This window comes from Typha angustifolia, chromosome 6 (genome assembly GCF_048772165.1).
Source record: "Typha angustifolia cultivar Huaian chromosome 6, ASM4877216v1, whole genome shotgun sequence".
NCBI lineage: Eukaryota > Viridiplantae > Streptophyta > Magnoliopsida > Poales > Typhaceae > Typha > Typha angustifolia.
In genome coordinates this window covers 9,518,869-9,537,808 of record NC_133244.1, presented here as the reverse complement: position 1 = coordinate 9,537,808, position 18,940 = coordinate 9,518,869, and the positions used below count along the sequence as shown (strand labels likewise).

Here is an 18,940-nt window from a genome sequence, read left to right as displayed (position 1 = left end):
TGAAAGGTGTTTGAGAGTAAAAATTGCGAATACTATAACTAAAGGGTTTTTCATGCATATTACCCCCCTATAATATGTGTTTGTTCTAATTCACACCTTGTCTTTTTATTATTTTTAATTTGATCAGATTTTCTATTAAATCATAGAAAGCATCGTAGTTGGGGTGCTTTTTAAAAAGTCGATAAATGAAAAGAGGTGATTTTGATATATTTTTTACATTATTGAAATATACAGGGGTTTAAAATATACTACTATTAAATATATTAAGCAGGGTGTTAAATGAAAAAGAAAAGTTTTGTTTTCTTGCCGTTGTTGTTTCATATTATTAACTAGAAAACTCCAGAAAGAAACAAATTGCACCCTGCATAATATATTTATTGCGAAGAAAAGAAAAAAGAAAAACGAAAAGAAATAAGTAGCCGTTGGAGGTGGCAAAGAGAAGAATAAAAGCAGGTGACAGGTGGAGCCCAGTGGATTCCCTCTTACAACGCCAAACACGCTCCTCATAATCTATTCCACCCCACCCCACCCCACCCCACTCCAACGGCTCCTTCGCTGGCGCCACATCATTGGGTTAGTAGATGGGTCCCGCTGTCGAACGTTTCCGAAGGAATATAGCCGTTACAACTTGCTACATCTCCCTCCTTTCTTATTCCTCTTTTTATGCACATCTCTTCTATATAGCAGAGCAAACAAGAAGAAGAGGAAGAAGTAGAAGAAGCCTAGCTAACCCCCTCTTCCTTTTCATCGATAGCTTCTATATATCCCGAATTTCTCCAGCTTGATCTATCATCATGGCCGTCGAGTTGAAGGAAGAGGCGGTTGAGGCCCAAGAAGCGCCGGTGCCTGAGGAGAAAAAGTTGGAGGAACCCAAATTGGTAGCGGAGAAGGATTCCGCCGTCCCTGCTGTTGAGAGGAGCTCTTCTTTTAAGGAGGAGAGCAACTTCCTCAACGATCTGAAGGAGAGCGAGAGGAAGGCGTTGATCGAGTTGCGAGCCAAGGTCGAGGAGGCCATTCTTGAGAACAAGCTCTTCAAGAAAGAAAAAGAACAAGAAGAGCAGAAGAAGCCCAAGGAGAAAGAGGAGGTGAAAGAAGTGGAGAAAGCTGATACCGAAGAAGCCCAAGAAGCCGAAGGAGGAAAGGCCGAGTCTTGTTTAGCCCAAGAAGGAGTTGAAGGGGGGGCAGAACCTGAGAAGCCAAAGGAGGAAGAGGAGAAACCCGAAACCGTAGAAGGAGAAGGAGGAAAGGTCGAATCCGATGTAGGTGCAGAGCAAAAGGGTGAAGAAGTCGCATCAAGTGAACCAAAGACGATTTCTTCCGCGCTGAAGGAGGAAGAGGAAGAGAAATCCGAAACTCAACAAGGCGAAGAAGAAAAGGTGGAAACTGACGTGGCTGCCGAGACCAAGGGTGAAGAGAAAGCTCCTGAACCCAAGGAGGTCGAAGTCGTCGACAAGGAGGTATGCCTTTGGGGAGTTCCTCTGTTCCCGAGCAAAGGTTTCGAGAGCACCGATGTGGTCCTTCTCAAGTTCCTTCGTGCGCGCGATTTCAAGGTGAAGGAAGCGTTCGAGATGCTCCAAAATGCGCTCCAGTGGAGGAAGGAATGGAAGATTGACGAAATTCTTGATGAGGACACCTTGGAAACCGATCTTGGAGCGGCGTGCTACATGGATGGCGTTGACCGCGAGGGGCATCCGGTGTGCTACAACGTGTCGGGGTTCTTCGAAGACAGCGAGCTCTATCACAAGACATTTGGTTCAGAAGAAGGGAGGAAGAAGTTTTTGAGGTGGAGAGTTCAGGTGATGGAGAAGGGTATCAAGAAGCTGGACTTCAAGCCCAGTGGAGTTGCTTCGCTTCTCCAGGTTACTGATTTGAAGAACTCCCCTGGTCTTTCAAAGAAGGAGCTGAGGACTGCCATGAAACAAGTTGTGGAGCTGCTTCAGGACAACTATCCAGAATTTGTTGCAAGGAATGTAAGTATCCTTCTATTCAATCTTACTGGGTTTCCCAAGTCAATTCTCATCAAGATCTGTTCGATAATGATCAAGTTAAAAGGGATGGATAACAACAATGTTGATAAAATAATTCATGTCGCTTATCTGATATCTGATGGAGCTCATCCTTTTTGCTGCTATGCAGATTGTGATCAATGTTCCCTTCTGGTACTACGCGTTTAGTGCTATATTGTCTCCTTTCTTGACACAAAGAACCAAGAGCAAGTTCGTCATTGCTCGCCCATCCAAAGTTACTGAAACCCTTCTCAAGTAAAAGCCTTTCTATACTCCTCTTAATTTATTCTGTTGGTGCATATGACAACTTATCCACAGAACCTTAACAATTGTTTTGCTTTCCGATAGATACATCCCAGTGGAGGCCATTCCTATCAAATATGGTGGCTTGAAACGTGAGAATGATACTGAATTCTCTGCTGAAGATGGTGGAGTTTCTGAGCTCATAGTTAAAGCCGGTTCAACTGAAAGTGTTGAGATTCCTTGTCCAGAGGTACCAATCTCTCTTAAGCACAAGATGTTTTCAATGAATGAGTGGTACAATATATAGCAACTATTCACAACTTAGCATTTATTTGATTGATTCAAAAATATAAGACGTTTGCATTCCAACAGGCTGGTGCTACTCTTGTTTGGGATCTGACTGTGCTGGGTTGGGAGGTGAACTACAAGGAAGAGTTTGTTCCAACTGATGAGGGTTCATACACCATCATTGTGAAGAAAGGCAAGAAGATGGGTTCTCAAGAGGAGGCTGTGCGCAACTCGTTCCGGAACTACGAGCCCGGTAAGATTGTTCTGACTATTGAGAATGGTACATTCAAGAAGAAGAAGGTCTTGTTCAGATACAAGGCAAAGAGTTGTTCAAAAGAGTGTTAAGCACTTACTAAGCTTGTTGTTGATGTGTGGGAGTGAGATAATATTTGGGAATTGTTGTTCTGGGGGAGTCTAGAATCATTCTTTTAGGTTGGGCAGTGAGATTCATTTCGTTTATTCATTCTTTTGAGAGTTTGCTGTCAAATATCCAACATGGTTATTTTGTATTCATTTCATATTGTTACAGTATAGAAGTTTTATTACAAAACTTGCTGATAGTTTGAGTAATCTACAATCCCAACATGGTCACTTTATATGCATATTGTTACGGTAAAGCTTTCTGATAATAGTTTGAGACTTCGAGTGGTCAACATCTACTTTAAACTTTCACAAAAAACAATCTATTTTAAATAGGTGTGTATTTCACGAGATTTCTCGGGAGGCCTGGAGTCTTATACTTCGTCAGTTTGGGGCTCCATGCTGTACAGGATAAACTTAGAAAATAAAAGAACACCTAAGCTTAATTTTGAGTATTATTTGAATTCGAAAAGAACCTAGAATAGAATACAAGAGATACAGAATTAGCTAGGAAAGTTGCATCTTTTATTGATAAAATGACATCAATGTGAAAAATGTCAAGGATTCTTTACCCCCCCCCCCCCACCCCAAAATTTAGTGCCTCTGGTACAGAAGGGACTGATATATATATATATATATAAAGAGGAAATTTGATAAAACAAAATACTGAAAAATATGACTGGAGTTATTTCAAACCATATCTGGGCAAGATAGCAGGACTTTGGGAGAAAAAAAAACTTAATGGAGTTTTTGTTGATTTTATATGGCTGGCAGTTGTATGGATCTTACTAAAGAAGCCATGCACTGCTATTTTCTATGCCCACCAGCCCCATTGACCAAAATGATATTTCTCCAATGGCTCAAAGAACACTATTACATAGTTGCAATTTTATCATGTGGTGTCCTGCATACATAGAGGAACTTTGTAGTCACCTGCCTTCACATTAATGATGTTCAAACCTACCAGCAACTCTCAAGAATCTTCATCCAAAAGTATGACAGGTGTGCACTCATAGGATTGACATCTGTGGCTTCGTTTACAACTCAAAGCCCAGATCTTGATAAACAATCAATTCATCAGCAAAACAGAGCTGAGAACAGAGGAGATCTTCAATGGCACCAATTCACTTAGCCTTGTTGTGTCTCTTGCCACTAACATCCGTATATGCTATTGCAGCTTCTACTGATAAGTCTACTCCCCATCAAGCCTTCCTCCATTGCTTTCTCAGCAAAGTTCACCCATCAAACACATCATCTCCCCTAGTTTACACCCGGAATGTAGCCTCCTACGACGTCGTCCTGCAATCATCGGTCCAAAACATTCGATTTCTCCACTCTACAACGACAAAAAAGCCGGCAGCCATTGTAGCTCCGAGGAGTAAATTCCATGTTCAGGTCTCGGTGGTCTGCACCAGAGAAAATGGACTTAGCATTCGAGTCAGAAGCGGCGGCCATGACTACGAGGGCATGTCCTACACATCAGGCGGCGATGAATTCATCGCCGTCGATCTCTCTAACCTCCGGTTGATCACTGTTGATCCGGAGCACACCGCTGCATGGGTCCAGGCTGGTGCAACTCTAGGAGAACTCTACCATGCAATTGCTTCAAAGAACAAGACTGCAGGGTTCACTGCAGGGACATGCTCAACTGTTGGAGTCGGAGGACATTTCAGCGGCGGCGGAATTGGAACCCTATCAAGAAAGTACGGTACCGCAGCTGATAACATCGTGGACGCTGAGCTAGTTGACGTCGAAGGCCGAATCATGACCCGAGAAGCCATGGGTGAAGACCTCTTCTGGGCTATAAGAGGAGGGGGAGCAGCCAGCTTTGGCATTGTTCTCTCCTACAAGATCAATTTGGTTTATGTTCCACCTATAGTAACTGCATGCAATGTAAACAAGAACTTGAGACAGAATGCAACAGCGCTGGTGAGCAGATGGCAGCAGATTGCAGCCAACTTTGATGAGAACCTCTACATGAGAGTTGTAGCACAAGCTGTGAATGACGAAGAACCCAGAAGGAGAACTATCCAGGCCCTATTCAACTCTCTTTACCTTGGAAGGCTCAGAGAGCTGCTTATGGTGATCAAGAAGAATTTTCCTGAACTTGGCCTAGAGGCCAAGGACTGCACAGAGATGACTTGGCTGGAGTCTGTCCTCTTCTTCAATGGCTACTCAGGGAAAGGAATAAATGTCTTGCTTGATCGTAAACCACAATATAACAGCTCTTTCAAAGTTAAATCAGACTTTGTGAAGCAACCAATCCCAGAGACTGGATTAGAGAATTTATGGAGGTTGCTTCTTGATGCCAAAGATGAGCCGTTGGTCTTAATTATGGAGCCATTTGGAGGAAGGCTAAGCAAAATCTCAGAGTCTGCAATCCCTTTCCCTCATAGGATTGGAAATCTTTATATAATTCAGTACTTTATGAGATGGTCTGAGACAGAGTTTAATGTGGCTGCAAAGCATCTGAATTGGATGAAGAGTTTGTATGAGTTCATGACTCCTTATGTCTCTAGCCATCCAAGGGCTGCCTATGTCAACTACAAGGACATTGACTTGGGGAGAAACGAGGGGAAGCCAACCTACTTGAAAGCCAGAGTTTGGGGGTTAAAGTACTTTCGAAGTAACTTTAAGAGATTAGCATATGTCAAGGGTAAGGTTGATCCAGGTAATTTCTTTAGGAATGAACAGAGCATTCCACCCCTGCTGCAGTTTATGACATCTGGAGGGAAATCTGTGGACTCTAAGAATGTATCTTATCTATGCTGAGTTATGCTGTAAGTTCTATTGAATGGGTCATAGAATAATAACATTACTCAAAGGGTTCACCAGTAATACTAGATTACTCGGCCAAATCTTGGCCCAGGCCATAGGATCTGGGCTCCTCCAAGAATCTACACTCATTTGGAACTCATTCATAAGAGCCTATTCCAAGAGCCCAAATCCAAGACAAGCCATTGCTTTGTATAACTATCTGACTGTTTCCAGCTCACTAACCCCAGACCACCACACTTTCCCTGCCATCCTTAAGGCTTGCACCCACTTTTCTTCTTTGCCAAAAGGAAAGGAAATCCATGGTCATGTCACGAAAGTAGGATTAACCCATGACATCTTTGTGCAGAATTCCTTGATCAACATGTATGGAACACTGCTGGAAATAAATGATGCACGTAGATTGTTTGACAAAATGACTCAGAGAGACTTAACTACTTGGAATTCCATCCTAAAGGCTTATGTATGTACTCCTGGCTTCTATAGAGAAATATATGCATTGTTTAGGGAAATGAGGCATGATAATATTGCAGCAGATGAGATTACGCTCGTCACTCTGTTATCAGGATGCGAAAGAACTGAGCTTTACCATGGAAGAATACTTCATGCCTGTGTGTTGAAGCATGGGTTTTTGTTGGTTGGCAAGGTAGGAAATTTGATGATGGATATTTATGCTGAAAGAGGTGACATGGCTGCAGCATTTCGATTATTTTTGGAGATGAAAGTTAAAGATATAGCATCACACACCATTTTGATCAATGGGTATATGAAAATGGGATCATTGGATACTGCACGTGCCATCTTTGACGGTATGTGCTTCAAAGATCTTGTTGTATGGAATTCAATGGTCAATGGGTATGTCAAGGCTGAGCGTCTGAAGGAGGCTTTCGAAATCTTCAAGCAAATGGAGGCAGAGATGGTTACTCCTGATGAGATCACAATGATTAGCTTGCTCTCCGCTTGTGGTCGCTTGACAGATTTACAGCTTGGTCGGTCTGTCCATCAGTTCATCCGCCGACAGTGTATTAAGGAAGATATGTTCTTGGGCACGGCTCTGGTTGATATGTATGCCAAGTGTGGAAGCTTGATGGATGCAACCCTCACATTCTACAAGATGGATGTCAAAGATGTATATACTTGGACTGCTCTAATTTCCGGGTTTGCAAAACATGGTTACGGGCAGGAGGCTCTAAGACTTTTTACTCAAATGCGAAAAGAAGGTGTGACGCCCACAGAGGCAACATTTGTTTCTGTTCTGGTGGCATGCAGCCATGCAGGCCTTGTTGACGAAGGTCGCCATTGGTTCGATGAAATGGTTGGAGTTTACAAAATTCAACCAAATATTGAGCACTTAGCTTGCACGGTTGATCTTCTAAGCAGAGCTGGTTTGCTATGTGAGGCAAAGGAGCTAATAAGAAAAATACCAATTCAGGAAAGAGTTATACCTTGCAAGACCTTGCTTGGAGCTTGCATGAGTTATGGCGACACCAAAATAGGGGAAGAGGTGGCTGACGAGTTGATCGAGATGGATACCAAGAGCCATGGAGTCTATGTTCTGCTATCAAACTTCTATGCCTTTGCTAACCGTTGGGATGATGTTGAAAAGATGAGAAAGATAATCCGGAGAATGGATATTAGGAAAGAAGCTGGTACAAGTAATGTTAAAGAAGAGGAATTATTGTAGGAATTTTATGTATTCCAGAAACTTAACCATTAGTATTAGGAGAGTAATAAGATCTTTCTTTTGTTCCAGGAATACCATTTTCTATGATGAGGAAAACAAATAATAATGATGAAGAGGCACACTGATTATAACTCCCACTAATTGTATTCTTACATCCTATTATCATTATTGAGATGCACATAGGATAACATATACGCAGATCGGAAGATACATAGCGACAATGAAAGGGAGAATATTAATAATATTTCTGCACTGGAACTTCTACCATTGTTGGAAGAGGGGTGGGACGCTTTGCTCATTCCTGAAGAAATTTCCAGGATCAACTTCAGACTTCACAAGCGCCAGATTTTTGAAGTTTTTCTTATGGTACTTTATTCCCCACACCTTAGCCCTGGAATAACTTGTGTGCCCATTGTAACTGCTACCCAAGTCAAGATCTCTGTAATTCAGGTAGGCAGCCCTTGGATTCTTTGAAACATAAGGAGTCATGAACTTATAGAACCTCCTCATCCAACTCAAATGCTTCTGAGACCCTTCAGCATCTTCCTTCATCCAACGCACCAGATATTGAATATTATATAAAGTCCCCTTCCTATGAGGGAAAGGAGTCTCGGACTCAGAAATCTCGTCCATCTTTCCACCAAATGGATCGACTATCATGACTGCATTCTCCTCGCCTTTCAGCAACTCATCCCAAATTCTTTCCCACCCCAACTCAGGGATGGGCTGTGTCAAGAAGTCTGACTTTGCCTTGCTGTAAGTGTCGGAATGATTCCTTGCAAGAAGTATACTCAGATCCACTCCATTGCCGTAGCCACCGAAGTATTTAGTAGATTCCACCCAGCTCATCTCTTGGCAGTCCTCTGGTTTCAAAGCCAGTTCTGGGAGGTTCTCTCCAACAATACTTAGAAGCTCTTCCTTCTCACCAAGGAACAAAGATTGCATAGATACTTGGACTGTTCTGTTTCCCTTCTCATCAGTGCTAATTCGATTCACTGATCTGATGAAGAGCCTCTCATCCAACCTATAAGCTATGTCCTGCCACCTGATGATCAGCTTTGTTGGTGCAACATGGCTCAAGTATGTGGGCTTCTTGAACACTGTAACCTTAGGGGGGACATAAACCAACATGATCTTAAATGCAAGGATGACACCAAAACTAGCCCCTCCTCCACCCCTAATGGCCCAAAACAAGTTCTCACCCATGGACTCTCTGTCAAGGATTTCTCCATCTACGTTCACCAATCGAGCATCGATGATGTTATCGGCCGAGAGACCGTACTTTCTCATCATGGTACCTATTCCACCACCGCTAAGAAGGCCGCTGACCCCTACAGTTAAGCCTAGAGAAGCAGGAAAACCCGCAGTCATGGTCTTCTCACCAATTCTGTAGTACAATTCTCCAACTGTTGCACCTGCTTGGACCCATGCAGTCCAATGTTCGGTGTCAACATTGATATTACTAAGCTCTCGAAGGTCCAAGACGGCGAAAGGAACGCCGTAGGCTACGTAAGAGAGGCCCTCGTAGTCGTGGCCGCCGCTTCGCACTCTAATTTGAACGCCACTGGATTGCGAGCACTTGACAGCAGCTTGGACATGGCCTTCGACTGTAGGGGTGACGATGGCGAGAGGCTTCGGTGTGCTTGTCTCGTTGAACCTCAAGTTTTGGATGGTGGACATGAGGACGGTGAAGTAAGATGTGGTGTTTGGAGTATAGAGGAGGTTGTGGGGGATGGAATGGTGAAGTAGGCATTGTGTGAAGGACTCGTAGCTTGTGTTAGAGATCGGTGGGAAGGCATGAGAGGAGGTTGAGAGAAAGAGAACGGAGAGAAGAGGAATATGGTAGTACGACATAGTTCTACCCATATCTTCTTGTATTGAGTGAGTTCGATTGAGGAGTGTACTTTGGTTTAAATAGACGGAGTCGAAGTTAACTGTTGTGTACGTGATCATCTTCTCCCCACTGTTTTGATGTTAGTGCGCATGAGAATGAATTGGACATCGCATAAAAGTTTCCAAGAAGATTTTTAGCTTTTGTCCTTCGAAGTTGAACATCGGGCGTTTAATGCAAAGGTTTACAGTTCAATCCTGCTAGTAGTTGATGGTTCCATGAAGTCCCATCCATCTCCTCCTCAGGGTGCCTTGTCCTATATCCATATTCTCATTCATCCACCAAAATGTTTTGAATTCATTAGTTGGTGCATTCTGCTTCGAATTGGCAGTCAGATCACGGCTCCCGAGATTTCCTTTTTCTTCTTCTTTTCTTTTATCTTGTGCGTTTTAAACTAGACTTACTAGTGACGACTACTAATTAATTGTTCTGCCTCGTCAGTTTCTAATCGCATCCAAGATATGGTCATCAATTCCGGTTCTCCTTGGTGCTCCAAGGCTAGTCCATTCAGGCTTTATGCCCCTTCCATGCTGCTTTAACTTGTCGGATGCTTTTGAGGAGACTCCTAGGATCACTCACTCTGACACCTCAGAAACTTCCGATGTCACTACTCGTTCTCAGTAGTTTGCTCCATCCATCACTTTGAATCCCACTAGACTTAATCATCAATTTTGGTTCCCTTTGAGCTCTAACGAGTCCATTCAAGCCTCAAGTCCCTTCCATATTTCTCTGGGACGCCATGAATCTAGGGACCAGACTTCTCGGATAACGTTGATGAGATCCCTCGTGTCGCTCACTCTGGCACCTCATCAAATACTCTTCCATCTGACTACTCATTTTCTGATTATTCCACTTCGTTGTTTTGAATCCCCCTCAAGATACGATCATCAATTCTGGTTCCCCTTCGTGCTCCAACACCATTAAGCCCCCCTCTCATAATTCTGAGTGGTGTTCTTGACCCAGTCAGCAAGCTTGAGCCCCTCCTTGCTCCTTAGTTGTGTAGACTATATATTCTATATGTCGATTTTCCTCTGTAATGTGGACTATCTACACTCTTACCTAAATTTTGGTGCACAATAGCATTGTAATAGCTCAAGAGATCGGGCATCCGAGGGTTGTTGAGAATTGTATTCTCATTAAGGATGACCTTGAGAGAGCCAACCGGTTGAACTGAGACTCTGCTTCTGAGATCATAACCAGCAATTAGGGGATTTAAATAAGGCATCTTATATTTGAAGATGATCTCCTCATTACCATAAAAATTTGTTAATCTTTTGCAAATGAGTTAATGTCCAATTTTAATCGTTATTTTAACTTCTAAGGGAATAGAAAAAAAATTAATCGCCGTTGCCGGGGATCGAACCCGGGTCGTCCGCGTGACAGGCGGAAATACTTACCACTATACTACAACGACAACATTAGAATACGACCAATAATGTCATTTTTTTAAATACAAACAGGGCACTAAATTTACTCTATTGCGTAAATAATATCCTTCCAGTAGTTGGTGGTTCCATGTACTCCTAAGTCCTATCCATCCAAAGATTTGAATGAATTAGTTCACTTTGCTCCTCAAAAAGAAAGAAGAAGAAGAAGAAAAAGAAGAGAGAATAGCAGATATCTTCCAATTGGCAATCGTATCACGGGTTAGGACTTTCCTTTATATCTCTGTCCATTTTCAGCTTGACTCTCTAATGATATCTATTAGCCACATATAGGATGGTCTAAAAGCAATCTTAAGAGCTAATCTATCTTTTAATGTTGAATAGAAGCTTGTAGAATACTGCACCATTAATGAAGACATTTGCCAATCGACAAGAATTGTCAGTATCACAAGACTACTGAAATCTTCTATTTGACATTTTTCTGTTCGACAATTGACTATAAAATAGAGGTCAAGACCAAGGAAAAATATTAACTGATGAACACCACCAACATGCTCTGGCACTATGAGACTTTTCAAGTATGAGTCCTGCAAAAGTAGCTAGTATATATTATTAGACTTTTCCACATGGTGACCATCTTTTACAAGTCTGAAGGCAGAGGAGCTATTAAGAAAAATGCCAATTCAGATGGAGTTCTACCTTGCTTGAGCTTGCACGAGTTATGATGATAGCAAAATAGGTCAAAAGGTGGCGGAGCTGATCAAGATGGACACATGCATCAAACTTCTTCTATGCCTTTGCTAACCAATGGGGATGATGTTGTTGAATAGATGTGAAGAATTATGAGGAGATATGGATAATAGAAAGGAAGCCGGAACAAGTAATTATCTTTCTTTGTTAAAGGAATTACATAGAAGGTTACAATTACTCTGCACTGCAACTTCTACCAATACTGGACGAGGGGTGGGATGCTCTGCTCATTCCTAAAGAAATTTCCAGGATCAACTTCAGACTTCACTAATGCCAACCTTTTAAAGTTGTTCTTGTAGTACCTTCTTCCCCACACCTTAGCCTTGGAGTAACTTGTGTGCCCATTGTAACTGCTACCCAGGTCAAGATCCCTATAATTCAGGTAGGCAGCCCTGGGATTCTTTGAAACATAAGGAGTCATGAACTTGTAGAACCTCCTCATCCAATTCAAATGCTTCTTAGACCCTTTAGCTTCTTCCTTCAACCAACCCACCAGATACTGGATATTATACAAACTCCCCTTCCTATGAGGGAATGGCGTCTCTGACTCAGAAATCTCATCCATTTTTCCACCAAAGGGATCAAGTATCATGATGGCAAAGTACTGCTCGCCTTTCAGTAACTCCTTCCAAATCCTTTGCCATCCTAACTCAGGGATGGGCTGTGTCAAGAAGTCTGACTTAGCCTTGAAGAAGATATTGGAATGATTCCTTGCAAGGAGGATACGTAGATCCACTCCATTAGAGTAGTCAGCAAAGTATTTAGCTGACTCCACCCAGCTCATTTCCTGGCAGTCCTCTGCCTTCAAAGCCAGTTCAGGGAAGCTCTCTCCTGTTATATTTAGAAGCTCTTCCTTCTCACCAAGGAACAGAGACTGCAGAGATACTTGGACTGTTCTGTTTCCCTTCTCATCATTGCTAATTTGATTTATTGATCTGATGAAGAGCCTCTCATCCATCCTGTAAGCTATGTTCTGCCACTTCATGATAAGCTTTGTCGGTGCACCATGGCTCAAGTATGTGGACTTATTGAAAACTGTAACCTTAGGAGGGACATGAACTAACTTGATCTTATATGCTAGGATGACCCCAAAACTAGCTCCTCCTCCTCCCCTGATGGCCCAAAACAAGTTCTCGCCCATGGACTTTCTATCAAGGATTTCTCCATTTACATTCACCAAATGAGCATCAATAATGTTATCGGCCGCGAGACCGTACTTTCTTATCATGGTGCCTATTCCGCCGCCACTAAAATGGCCGCCCACTCCGACAGTTGGGCAGAGACCAGCAGGAAAACCAGCAGTCATGTTCTTCTCAGCAATTCTGTAGTATAATTCTCCAAGTGTTGCACCTGCTTGGACCCATGCAGTGTTACGTCCGCTGTCGATATTGATACTGCTCATCTTTTGGAGGTCCAAGACCAAAAAAGGAACGCCATAGGCTACATAAGAGAGGCCCTCGTAGTCGTGGCCACCACTTCGTACTCTGAACTGAATTCTACTGGATCTCGAGCATTTGACAGTGGCTTGGACATGGCCTTCGACTATAGGAGAGACGACGACGAGGGGCTTCGGTGTGCTTGTTTCGTTGAATCGTAAGTTTTGGATGGAGGACTGGAGGAGGGTGGAGTAGGATGTGGTGTTTGGAGTATAGAGGAGGTTGTGGGGGATAGAATGGTGAAGAAGGCATTGTAGGAAGGACTCGTAGCTTGTGTGGGAGATTAGTGGGGAGGCGTGAGAGAAGATTGAGAGAAAGATAATTGAGATAAGAGTTATAAGGTAGTATGACATAGTTCTACCCATGTCTTGTATTGAATGAGTTAGAATGAGGATTACACTTTGGTTTAAATAGGTGGAGTTGAAGGTAAGTGTTGTACTTTGGTCTTTAAACCATGAGAATAATTTAGACATAGCATTGAAGTTTCCAAAGGTCTTTTTGTCTTTCACAGTTATTACCATTGGTTCTAATATCTCATAAGATTCGAGGACCATATCTCAATATTATCATATGAGTAGGATTTATTTACTTGAGATTACGATATGGTAAAGATTACGATTCACTTTGACATATCCAGTAATATTATAATTGAGATTACAGTCCACTTGACAGTGACATGACTTGTTAGAGAGCACCGGTAACACTCTCTTATTTTTAGACTAAAATGTTTTAATAGATTCAAAAAGTGAATTTACTTAAAATATATAGAATTTTATATTTTCACACAAAAATGAGTATAATATAATTTGAACTCATGAATTCTAGGATACCATGTTAATTTACCAACCATTATAAAGCTTAAACTACTAGAGAATGATTATATTTATATTTTGTATTCTAACAACATATTTTTTTTTTAATTTTTAGTTTCCCATACATATATGATGATGTAACAATAGCTATATGAATACATCAAAGTAGATTAATCTCTATCCGTCTCCTTCTTGTTTACGTGCCGTGCCGTTGATTCTTAACATTGAGTAACTGGCTAAAGTGTTTGGTTTGACATTTCAATTTTGGTGTGCTTAGAAAGTTTTGAATCAATTAGTGCATTTTACGACGACTACGACCATGAAAATAAAAGATATCTTACAATTGGCAGCTGTATCACGGCTGCGGAATTTCCTCTTATCTGAATCTATTTTCAGCTTGACTTTCTAATGATATTTATTAGTCCCATATAGGATGGTCTGGTAGCAATATTAATTACTAACCTAGTTTTTAATGCTGAATAGAAGCTCTTGTAGAGTTATGTCTTTCCTACGTTTGGCTAATGGAGATATTTGATAACGGACAAGAATTGTCAGTATCAGAAGAAAAGTAAAAACTTCTCTTTGGAATTTTCAGTTCGAAAATTGACTATAAAGAAAAAGGTCAGGACCAAGATAACATCTTAATTGAAGAAGACTAACATGTGGATAAAATTGCTCTCCAATGGGGACGGGAAGAGTCTGATGCTGTGGTTGCTATAAGGACAGGAGAGACCTTTTCAAAGTATGGAGTCCTGGAGAAGTAAAATTGCTTGCTGATCATCCCGTTCTGGCAAAGAGATGATGACCTCATTTGGCTAGTCGCGGAAGTTAGAGGTGATCATATTGCCCATAGATTACTAATAGGTGGCACGTGCCAGCTTTTTGCTCATCCGACCTGGCTCAGAAGCCCACTTATTCGCCCATCCCGAAAGCCTAAGACTTAATCAACGGACTAACTGACTGACTCATTGAAGAAATCCTGAAGATGATATTTATTGTCTCTAACGACGAATCTGAGCCACCTTTAGAGTGATCTCCCCCTTTTCATCTCCTTTATCATGTTCTTTTTTATTATGATTCCTCCTCAAAGTTTTTCTTGTTATCCTCATTCCGCAACATCTCAAGAAGTGGAGACTGAGATTTTCCAAAGATAAAAAGGTGATGGATAATGGCAGCAATGCCACCATCACATTATACAACAATGGTGATGACGAGGATCTCGACAGTTTGATCGATTCCCCTAGCTAGCCGCTAAGGAGTGGGCCAAATGTCACAAGGGGAGTGCCAGATCAATGTCCCCACGGCTAAAGTCCGTTACGAGATCTTAGCTCTTGTTGGTATCCTTTTGTTCTCTTATCTCGATTGTTTTTGTTGTTGGTGGATTAGAGGGTGAATCGAATTTAAATTATATATTATTTTAGATAATAGTGGTAGAAGTTATATGACAAGATATAGAATGCCCAACCCAACCTCAGACCCTAAACCCTACTCTCTCATAGGTTGACAAACAGTAACAAGCTAGACTATTGTAGTCTTATCCAAACCCGACCCACTTGCAAACAGGTTGGTGAATCTGACCCGGCCCGTAATAATAACCTCTAGCCGCACTAGCAAAGCCCAACATTAATGAGAGATGCAATATAAACTCTTGTACCTAAATCGTATTTGTCACCTTAGTAACTATGTGCGGAAAGAAGATCTCTTAATATTGCAAAGCGTGTGGAAATAACTAATACCATCTTTGATATGAGAAAAAAAATTTAATCGCCGTTGCCGGGGATCGAACCCGGGTCGTCCGCGTGACAGGCGGAAATACTTACCACTATACTACAACGACTTATTTAAAATTATCCTTAGTGATGAAAACAGAACAAATCCCATTTGATGATAAACAATAAACAAAACCATGCATGAATTTTACTTTCTTGTCTACAATCTGACGACAACTGCAATAGAACAGCACTAAACTATTATAAGAACTTGTTTCCAATATAAAACAATGTTAACAAACAGAGATGATCGGCAATAAAAATGAAATCAAAGATCTGGTACGCTTAGCAGACACCCAAGCAAAATATTTCCTTTAAAAACCACTAAAAAAATAAACTTACCAAATAACACAAGAAGCCGCTTCCAAACTGATCACGAAACTTTAAGCAGGGAGTTACAACCAAACTGATTACACATAACAGATACCGTTACAAAGTCTAAGGACTAGAAGCATCACAAACAACATAATCATGCATTCATACAACCCATAAAGACATAGAAAGCATGTCTTCCTATTAGAAACATTGCAAAATCACCCTTCCACGTCCTCCAGAACTAAGAGAAAAGAAACGGTCAGAAATGCAAGGCTCAGGCGGCAACCACTTCCTCCTCCTCCTCCTCGTCTTCATACTCTTCCTCATCTGCTGTAGCATCCTGGTACTGCTGATACTCAGCCACCAAATCATTCATGTTACTCTCAGCCTCAGTGAACTCCATCTCATCCATACCCTCACCGGTGTACCAATGCAAGAAAGCCTTCCTCCTAAACATAGCGGTGAACTGCTCACTAACCCTTCGGAACATCTCCTGTATGGACGTCGAGTTTCCAATGAAGGTGGATGCCATCTTGAGGCCCTTAGGCGGGATGTCACACACACTAGACTTCACATTGTTTGGGATCCACTCCACAAAGTAGGATGAGTTCTTGTTCTGAACATTAATCATCTGCTCATCCACTTCTTTGGTGCTCATCTTTCCACGGAACATGGCTGAGGCTGTGAGGTAGCGACCATGACGGGGATCAGCAGCGCACATCATGTTCTTGGAATCCCACATCTGTTGAGTCAGTTCGGGTACTGTAAGTGCCCGGTACTGCTGAGAGCCCCTTGAGGTCAGAGGTGCGAAGCCCACCATAAAGAAGTGGAGCCGTGGGAAGGGGATTAGGTTGACAGCAAGCTTGCGGAGATCAGAGTTAAGCTGGCCAGGGAACCGGAGGCAGCATGTGACACCACTCATGGTGGCAGAGATGAGGTGATTAAGATCGCCAACTGAAACATGACATGAGCAGAAAAATCAGAAATTCAGAATACTGTAAGAACTTTAGTAAACATATGACAATCTTATAAAAGTTATCCAACTTTTGGCAAAGCACAAACGCCAATTTTATAATTTATATTCAACCACCATTAGTCACGTTTCAATTTCTAAATTTATCAATTTAACTTGTTATATCACGGTATGTATTGCAAGCCAACCACATCCTATAAATGATAACATGTATTAGAGACCACATAATGATCGCAGTACTTCCATCATGTGGTTTTAAGATAACAACAATGATGCTACAAAATAAAAATAACCTCCAAATAACTAGGCTAAGTAAAAGGAAATAAAGCTGTAATCATACATGGGGTTTGAGAAGGCATGAGAAGTGGAAAACAGATACGATGTGTCAAATAATACTTGGATAAACACTGTGAAAGAACACTAATAAACAGCTTCAGATAAAATTGCCCCCACATTACTGACGATGAGGGGCGAGTAAGATATGATCTCAATGAAGGGCAGTGTATAGATCACGTAAAAGAACAAGAGGAATGAAATTAACACAAATATGATGGTATCAGGATATCACAAGGGCGAAGTCCAAATGTAGCATACCATACTGACACAGAGAATGACGATATCACTAGAATAAATATAACTCATGAGTGGAAATCTGAGTTCTCTTACATGTCGGTGTTGCAAGCTTCAAAGTACGGAAGCAAATGTCGTAAAGAGCCTCATTGTCAAGGACCATGCACTCATCGGCATTCTCAACAAGCTGATGGACAGACAGTGTAGCATTATATGGTTCCACGACAGTGTCTGACACCTTTGGGGATGGGAAAACAGAGAATGTCAGCATCATGCGATCAGGGTACTCCTCTCTGATCTTAGAAATGAGAAGGGTACCCATGCCAGAACCAGTCCCTCCTCCCAAAGAGTGGCAGACTTGAAAACCTGCACAAGAGAAAAATGGGAGAAAGAAATTACAAACAATTATAGTAAACCATTAATGTACAGGACAATGGCGTGATCGAAAATTCTAAATAAGTTCAGAATGAAGAAAACCTTACGAGAGACATCAAAATTCAGATAATCCCGATGGCGAAGATAGAAGCATGTAATTGGATTTGAGGAGCTAGCCAAAAGATATATTTTCTTACAAAATAGTGGAATACTTTGTTAAAAAGAATATAATCAGAAAAACCAAATAACAATACAATATATATATATATATATATATATATCCAATAAATTCTACTTCGGAAGATCAAAAATCTAAAGCCAAATTAAATTGGAAAACTAAAACCAAACAACATCAAGACAAGAAGAACAAAGTTCCCAACTAATTTTCGAAAGGATACAAAAATTAACCCCTAGTGCTAAAAAAATCCAAATAGTTCTAGATCCGAAAAATTGAGAAAAGATTCAAAAAGAAACTCTAAATCTGCAGAGACGCGAACACGAACCTTGCAGGCAATCACAGTTCTCGGCCTCCTTCCGGACGACATCAAGGACTGCATCGATGAGTTCGGCGCCCTCCGTGTAATGCCCCTTAGCCCAGTTATTCCCGGCGCCGGACTGGCCAAATACGAAGTTATCGGGCCTAAAGATCTGACCAAATGGCCCGGATCTGACCGAGTCCATGGTCCCCGGTTCGAGATCCATGAGAACGGCCCTGGGTACGTAGCGTCCACCACTTGCCTCGTTGTAGTAGACATTGATCCGCTCGAGCTGGAGGTCGGAATCGCCGGAGTACTTTCCGGTGTGGTCGATCCCGTGCTCATCGCAGATCACCTCCCAGAATTTGGCTCCGATCTGGTTCCCGCATTGCCCGCCTTGGATGTGGAGGATCTCTCTCATCTTCTCCGGCAAGGAAGCTAGGATCAAGGTTAAGGTTTCGCGAAGGGAGAGGAGAGAGGAAAGGAGGAAACGGAGTCGGACGGAGAAGAAGTGAGATCTGGGAGGGTTTCTTTAATGGAGGGAATGGCGGGAATCTGGTCACCGCCTGTGTACGTACCAACGAATGCCATGAGCTGGACTAACTTTTTCTTTTTAACCCCCTGGAGTACATTTTCTGGCTCTTTTACAGATAGAACCTTACACTTTCACTAGATAGAATATCGTAAAAATGGATCCAATCTTTCTTCTTGGTGCTATTTACAAATAATAAGAAAACAAGGTTTTAATTAAAAATAACTTAAATATAGGGTCTTTTATGTAAACTTCCCTCTTTAGTTTGGTGTAGTTTCGGGAGGTGAGCGGATGTCGGAG

At 41.8% G+C, this 18,940-nt stretch overlaps 6 protein-coding genes and 2 non-coding genes across 8 annotated transcripts; 3 read left to right on the top strand and 5 right to left on the bottom strand.

Moving 5' to 3' along the window:
• The first annotated feature begins 684 nt into the window (after positions 1-684).
• LOC140760890 (patellin-4) lies at positions 685-3,133 on the top strand. Its single transcript, XM_073097964.1, has 4 exons — positions 685-1,970; positions 2,137-2,261; positions 2,355-2,499; positions 2,622-3,133. The coding sequence occupies exons 1-4, from the start codon at positions 795-797 to the stop codon at positions 2,880-2,882; spliced, it is 1,707 nt and encodes a 568-aa protein (XP_072954065.1). The 5' UTR covers positions 685-794; the 3' UTR covers positions 2,883-3,133.
• Positions 3,134-3,993: 860 nt separating this feature from the next.
• Positions 3,994-5,678, top strand: LOC140760891 (berberine bridge enzyme-like 23). Its single transcript, XM_073097966.1, has one exon. It carries the CDS (start codon positions 4,011-4,013, stop codon positions 5,667-5,669), a length of 1,659 nt encoding a protein of 552 aa, XP_072954067.1. The 5' UTR covers positions 3,994-4,010; the 3' UTR covers positions 5,670-5,678.
• Positions 5,679-5,691: 13 nt separating this feature from the next.
• Positions 5,692-7,356, top strand: LOC140761318 (pentatricopeptide repeat-containing protein At2g22410, mitochondrial-like). The gene has a single exon (XM_073098593.1). The coding sequence runs from the start codon at positions 5,692-5,694 to the stop codon at positions 7,354-7,356; it is 1,665 nt and encodes a 554-aa protein (XP_072954694.1).
• A 34-nt stretch (positions 7,357-7,390) lies between these two features.
• Positions 7,391-9,174, bottom strand: LOC140760892 (tetrahydroberberine oxidase-like). Its single transcript, XM_073097967.1, has one exon. The coding sequence runs from the start codon at positions 9,034-9,036 to the stop codon at positions 7,618-7,620; it is 1,419 nt and encodes a 472-aa protein (XP_072954068.1). The 5' UTR covers positions 9,037-9,174; the 3' UTR covers positions 7,391-7,617.
• Positions 9,175-10,589: 1,415 nt separating this feature from the next.
• TRNAD-GUC (transfer RNA aspartic acid (anticodon GUC)) lies at positions 10,590-10,661 on the bottom strand. The gene has a single exon. It is a non-coding gene; the product is annotated as a tRNA-Asp (tRNA).
• An 831-nt stretch (positions 10,662-11,492) lies between these two features.
• LOC140761136 (tetrahydroberberine oxidase-like) lies at positions 11,493-13,236 on the bottom strand. The gene has a single exon (XM_073098335.1). The coding sequence runs from the start codon at positions 13,181-13,183 to the stop codon at positions 11,576-11,578; it is 1,608 nt and encodes a 535-aa protein (XP_072954436.1). The 5' UTR covers positions 13,184-13,236; the 3' UTR covers positions 11,493-11,575.
• Positions 13,237-15,395: 2,159 nt separating this feature from the next.
• Positions 15,396-15,467, bottom strand: TRNAD-GUC (transfer RNA aspartic acid (anticodon GUC)). The gene has a single exon. It is a non-coding gene; the product is annotated as a tRNA-Asp (tRNA).
• Positions 15,468-15,690: 223 nt separating this feature from the next.
• Positions 15,691-18,627, bottom strand: LOC140761445 (tubulin beta-7 chain-like). The gene is made up of 3 exons (XM_073098770.1): positions 18,136-18,627; positions 17,354-17,623; positions 15,691-16,668 (listed from the first exon to the last, which is right to left on the bottom strand). The coding sequence occupies exons 1-3, from the start codon at positions 18,527-18,529 to the stop codon at positions 15,989-15,991; spliced, it is 1,344 nt and encodes a 447-aa protein (XP_072954871.1). The 5' UTR covers positions 18,530-18,627; the 3' UTR covers positions 15,691-15,988.
• Positions 18,628-18,940: the final 313 nt, after the last annotated feature.

Excerpts from the sequence above, each read along its gene's own strand:
- LOC140761318 (XM_073098593.1), top strand. The coding sequence starts at position 5,692 with ATGGGTCATAGAATAATAACATTACTCAAAGGGTTCACCAGTAATACT.
- LOC140761136 (XM_073098335.1), bottom strand. The coding sequence starts at position 13,183 with ATGGGTAGAACTATGTCATACTACCTTATAACTCTTATCTCAATTATC.
- LOC140760891 (XM_073097966.1), top strand. The coding sequence starts at position 4,011 with ATGGCACCAATTCACTTAGCCTTGTTGTGTCTCTTGCCACTAACATCC.
- LOC140760892 (XM_073097967.1), bottom strand. The coding sequence starts at position 9,036 with ATGTCCACCATCCAAAACTTGAGGTTCAACGAGACAAGCACACCGAAG.
- LOC140761445 (XM_073098770.1), bottom strand. The coding sequence starts at position 18,529 with ATGAGAGAGATCCTCCACATCCAAGGCGGGCAATGCGGGAACCAGATC. Across the intron at positions 17,624-18,135 it reads GAACTGTGATTGCCTGCAAG|GTTTTCAAGTCTGCCACTCT; the intron begins GTTCGTGTTCGC and ends TCTCTTGTGCAG. Across the intron at positions 16,669-17,353 it reads GAAGCTTGCAACACCGACAT|TTGGCGATCTTAATCACCTC; the intron begins GTAAGAGAACTC and ends GTCATGTTTCAG.
- LOC140760890 (XM_073097964.1), top strand. The coding sequence starts at position 795 with ATGGCCGTCGAGTTGAAGGAAGAGGCGGTTGAGGCCCAAGAAGCGCCG. Across the intron at positions 1,971-2,136 it reads CAGAATTTGTTGCAAGGAAT|ATTGTGATCAATGTTCCCTT; the intron begins GTAAGTATCCTT and ends GCTGCTATGCAG. Across the intron at positions 2,262-2,354 it reads GTTACTGAAACCCTTCTCAA|ATACATCCCAGTGGAGGCCA; the intron begins GTAAAAGCCTTT and ends GCTTTCCGATAG.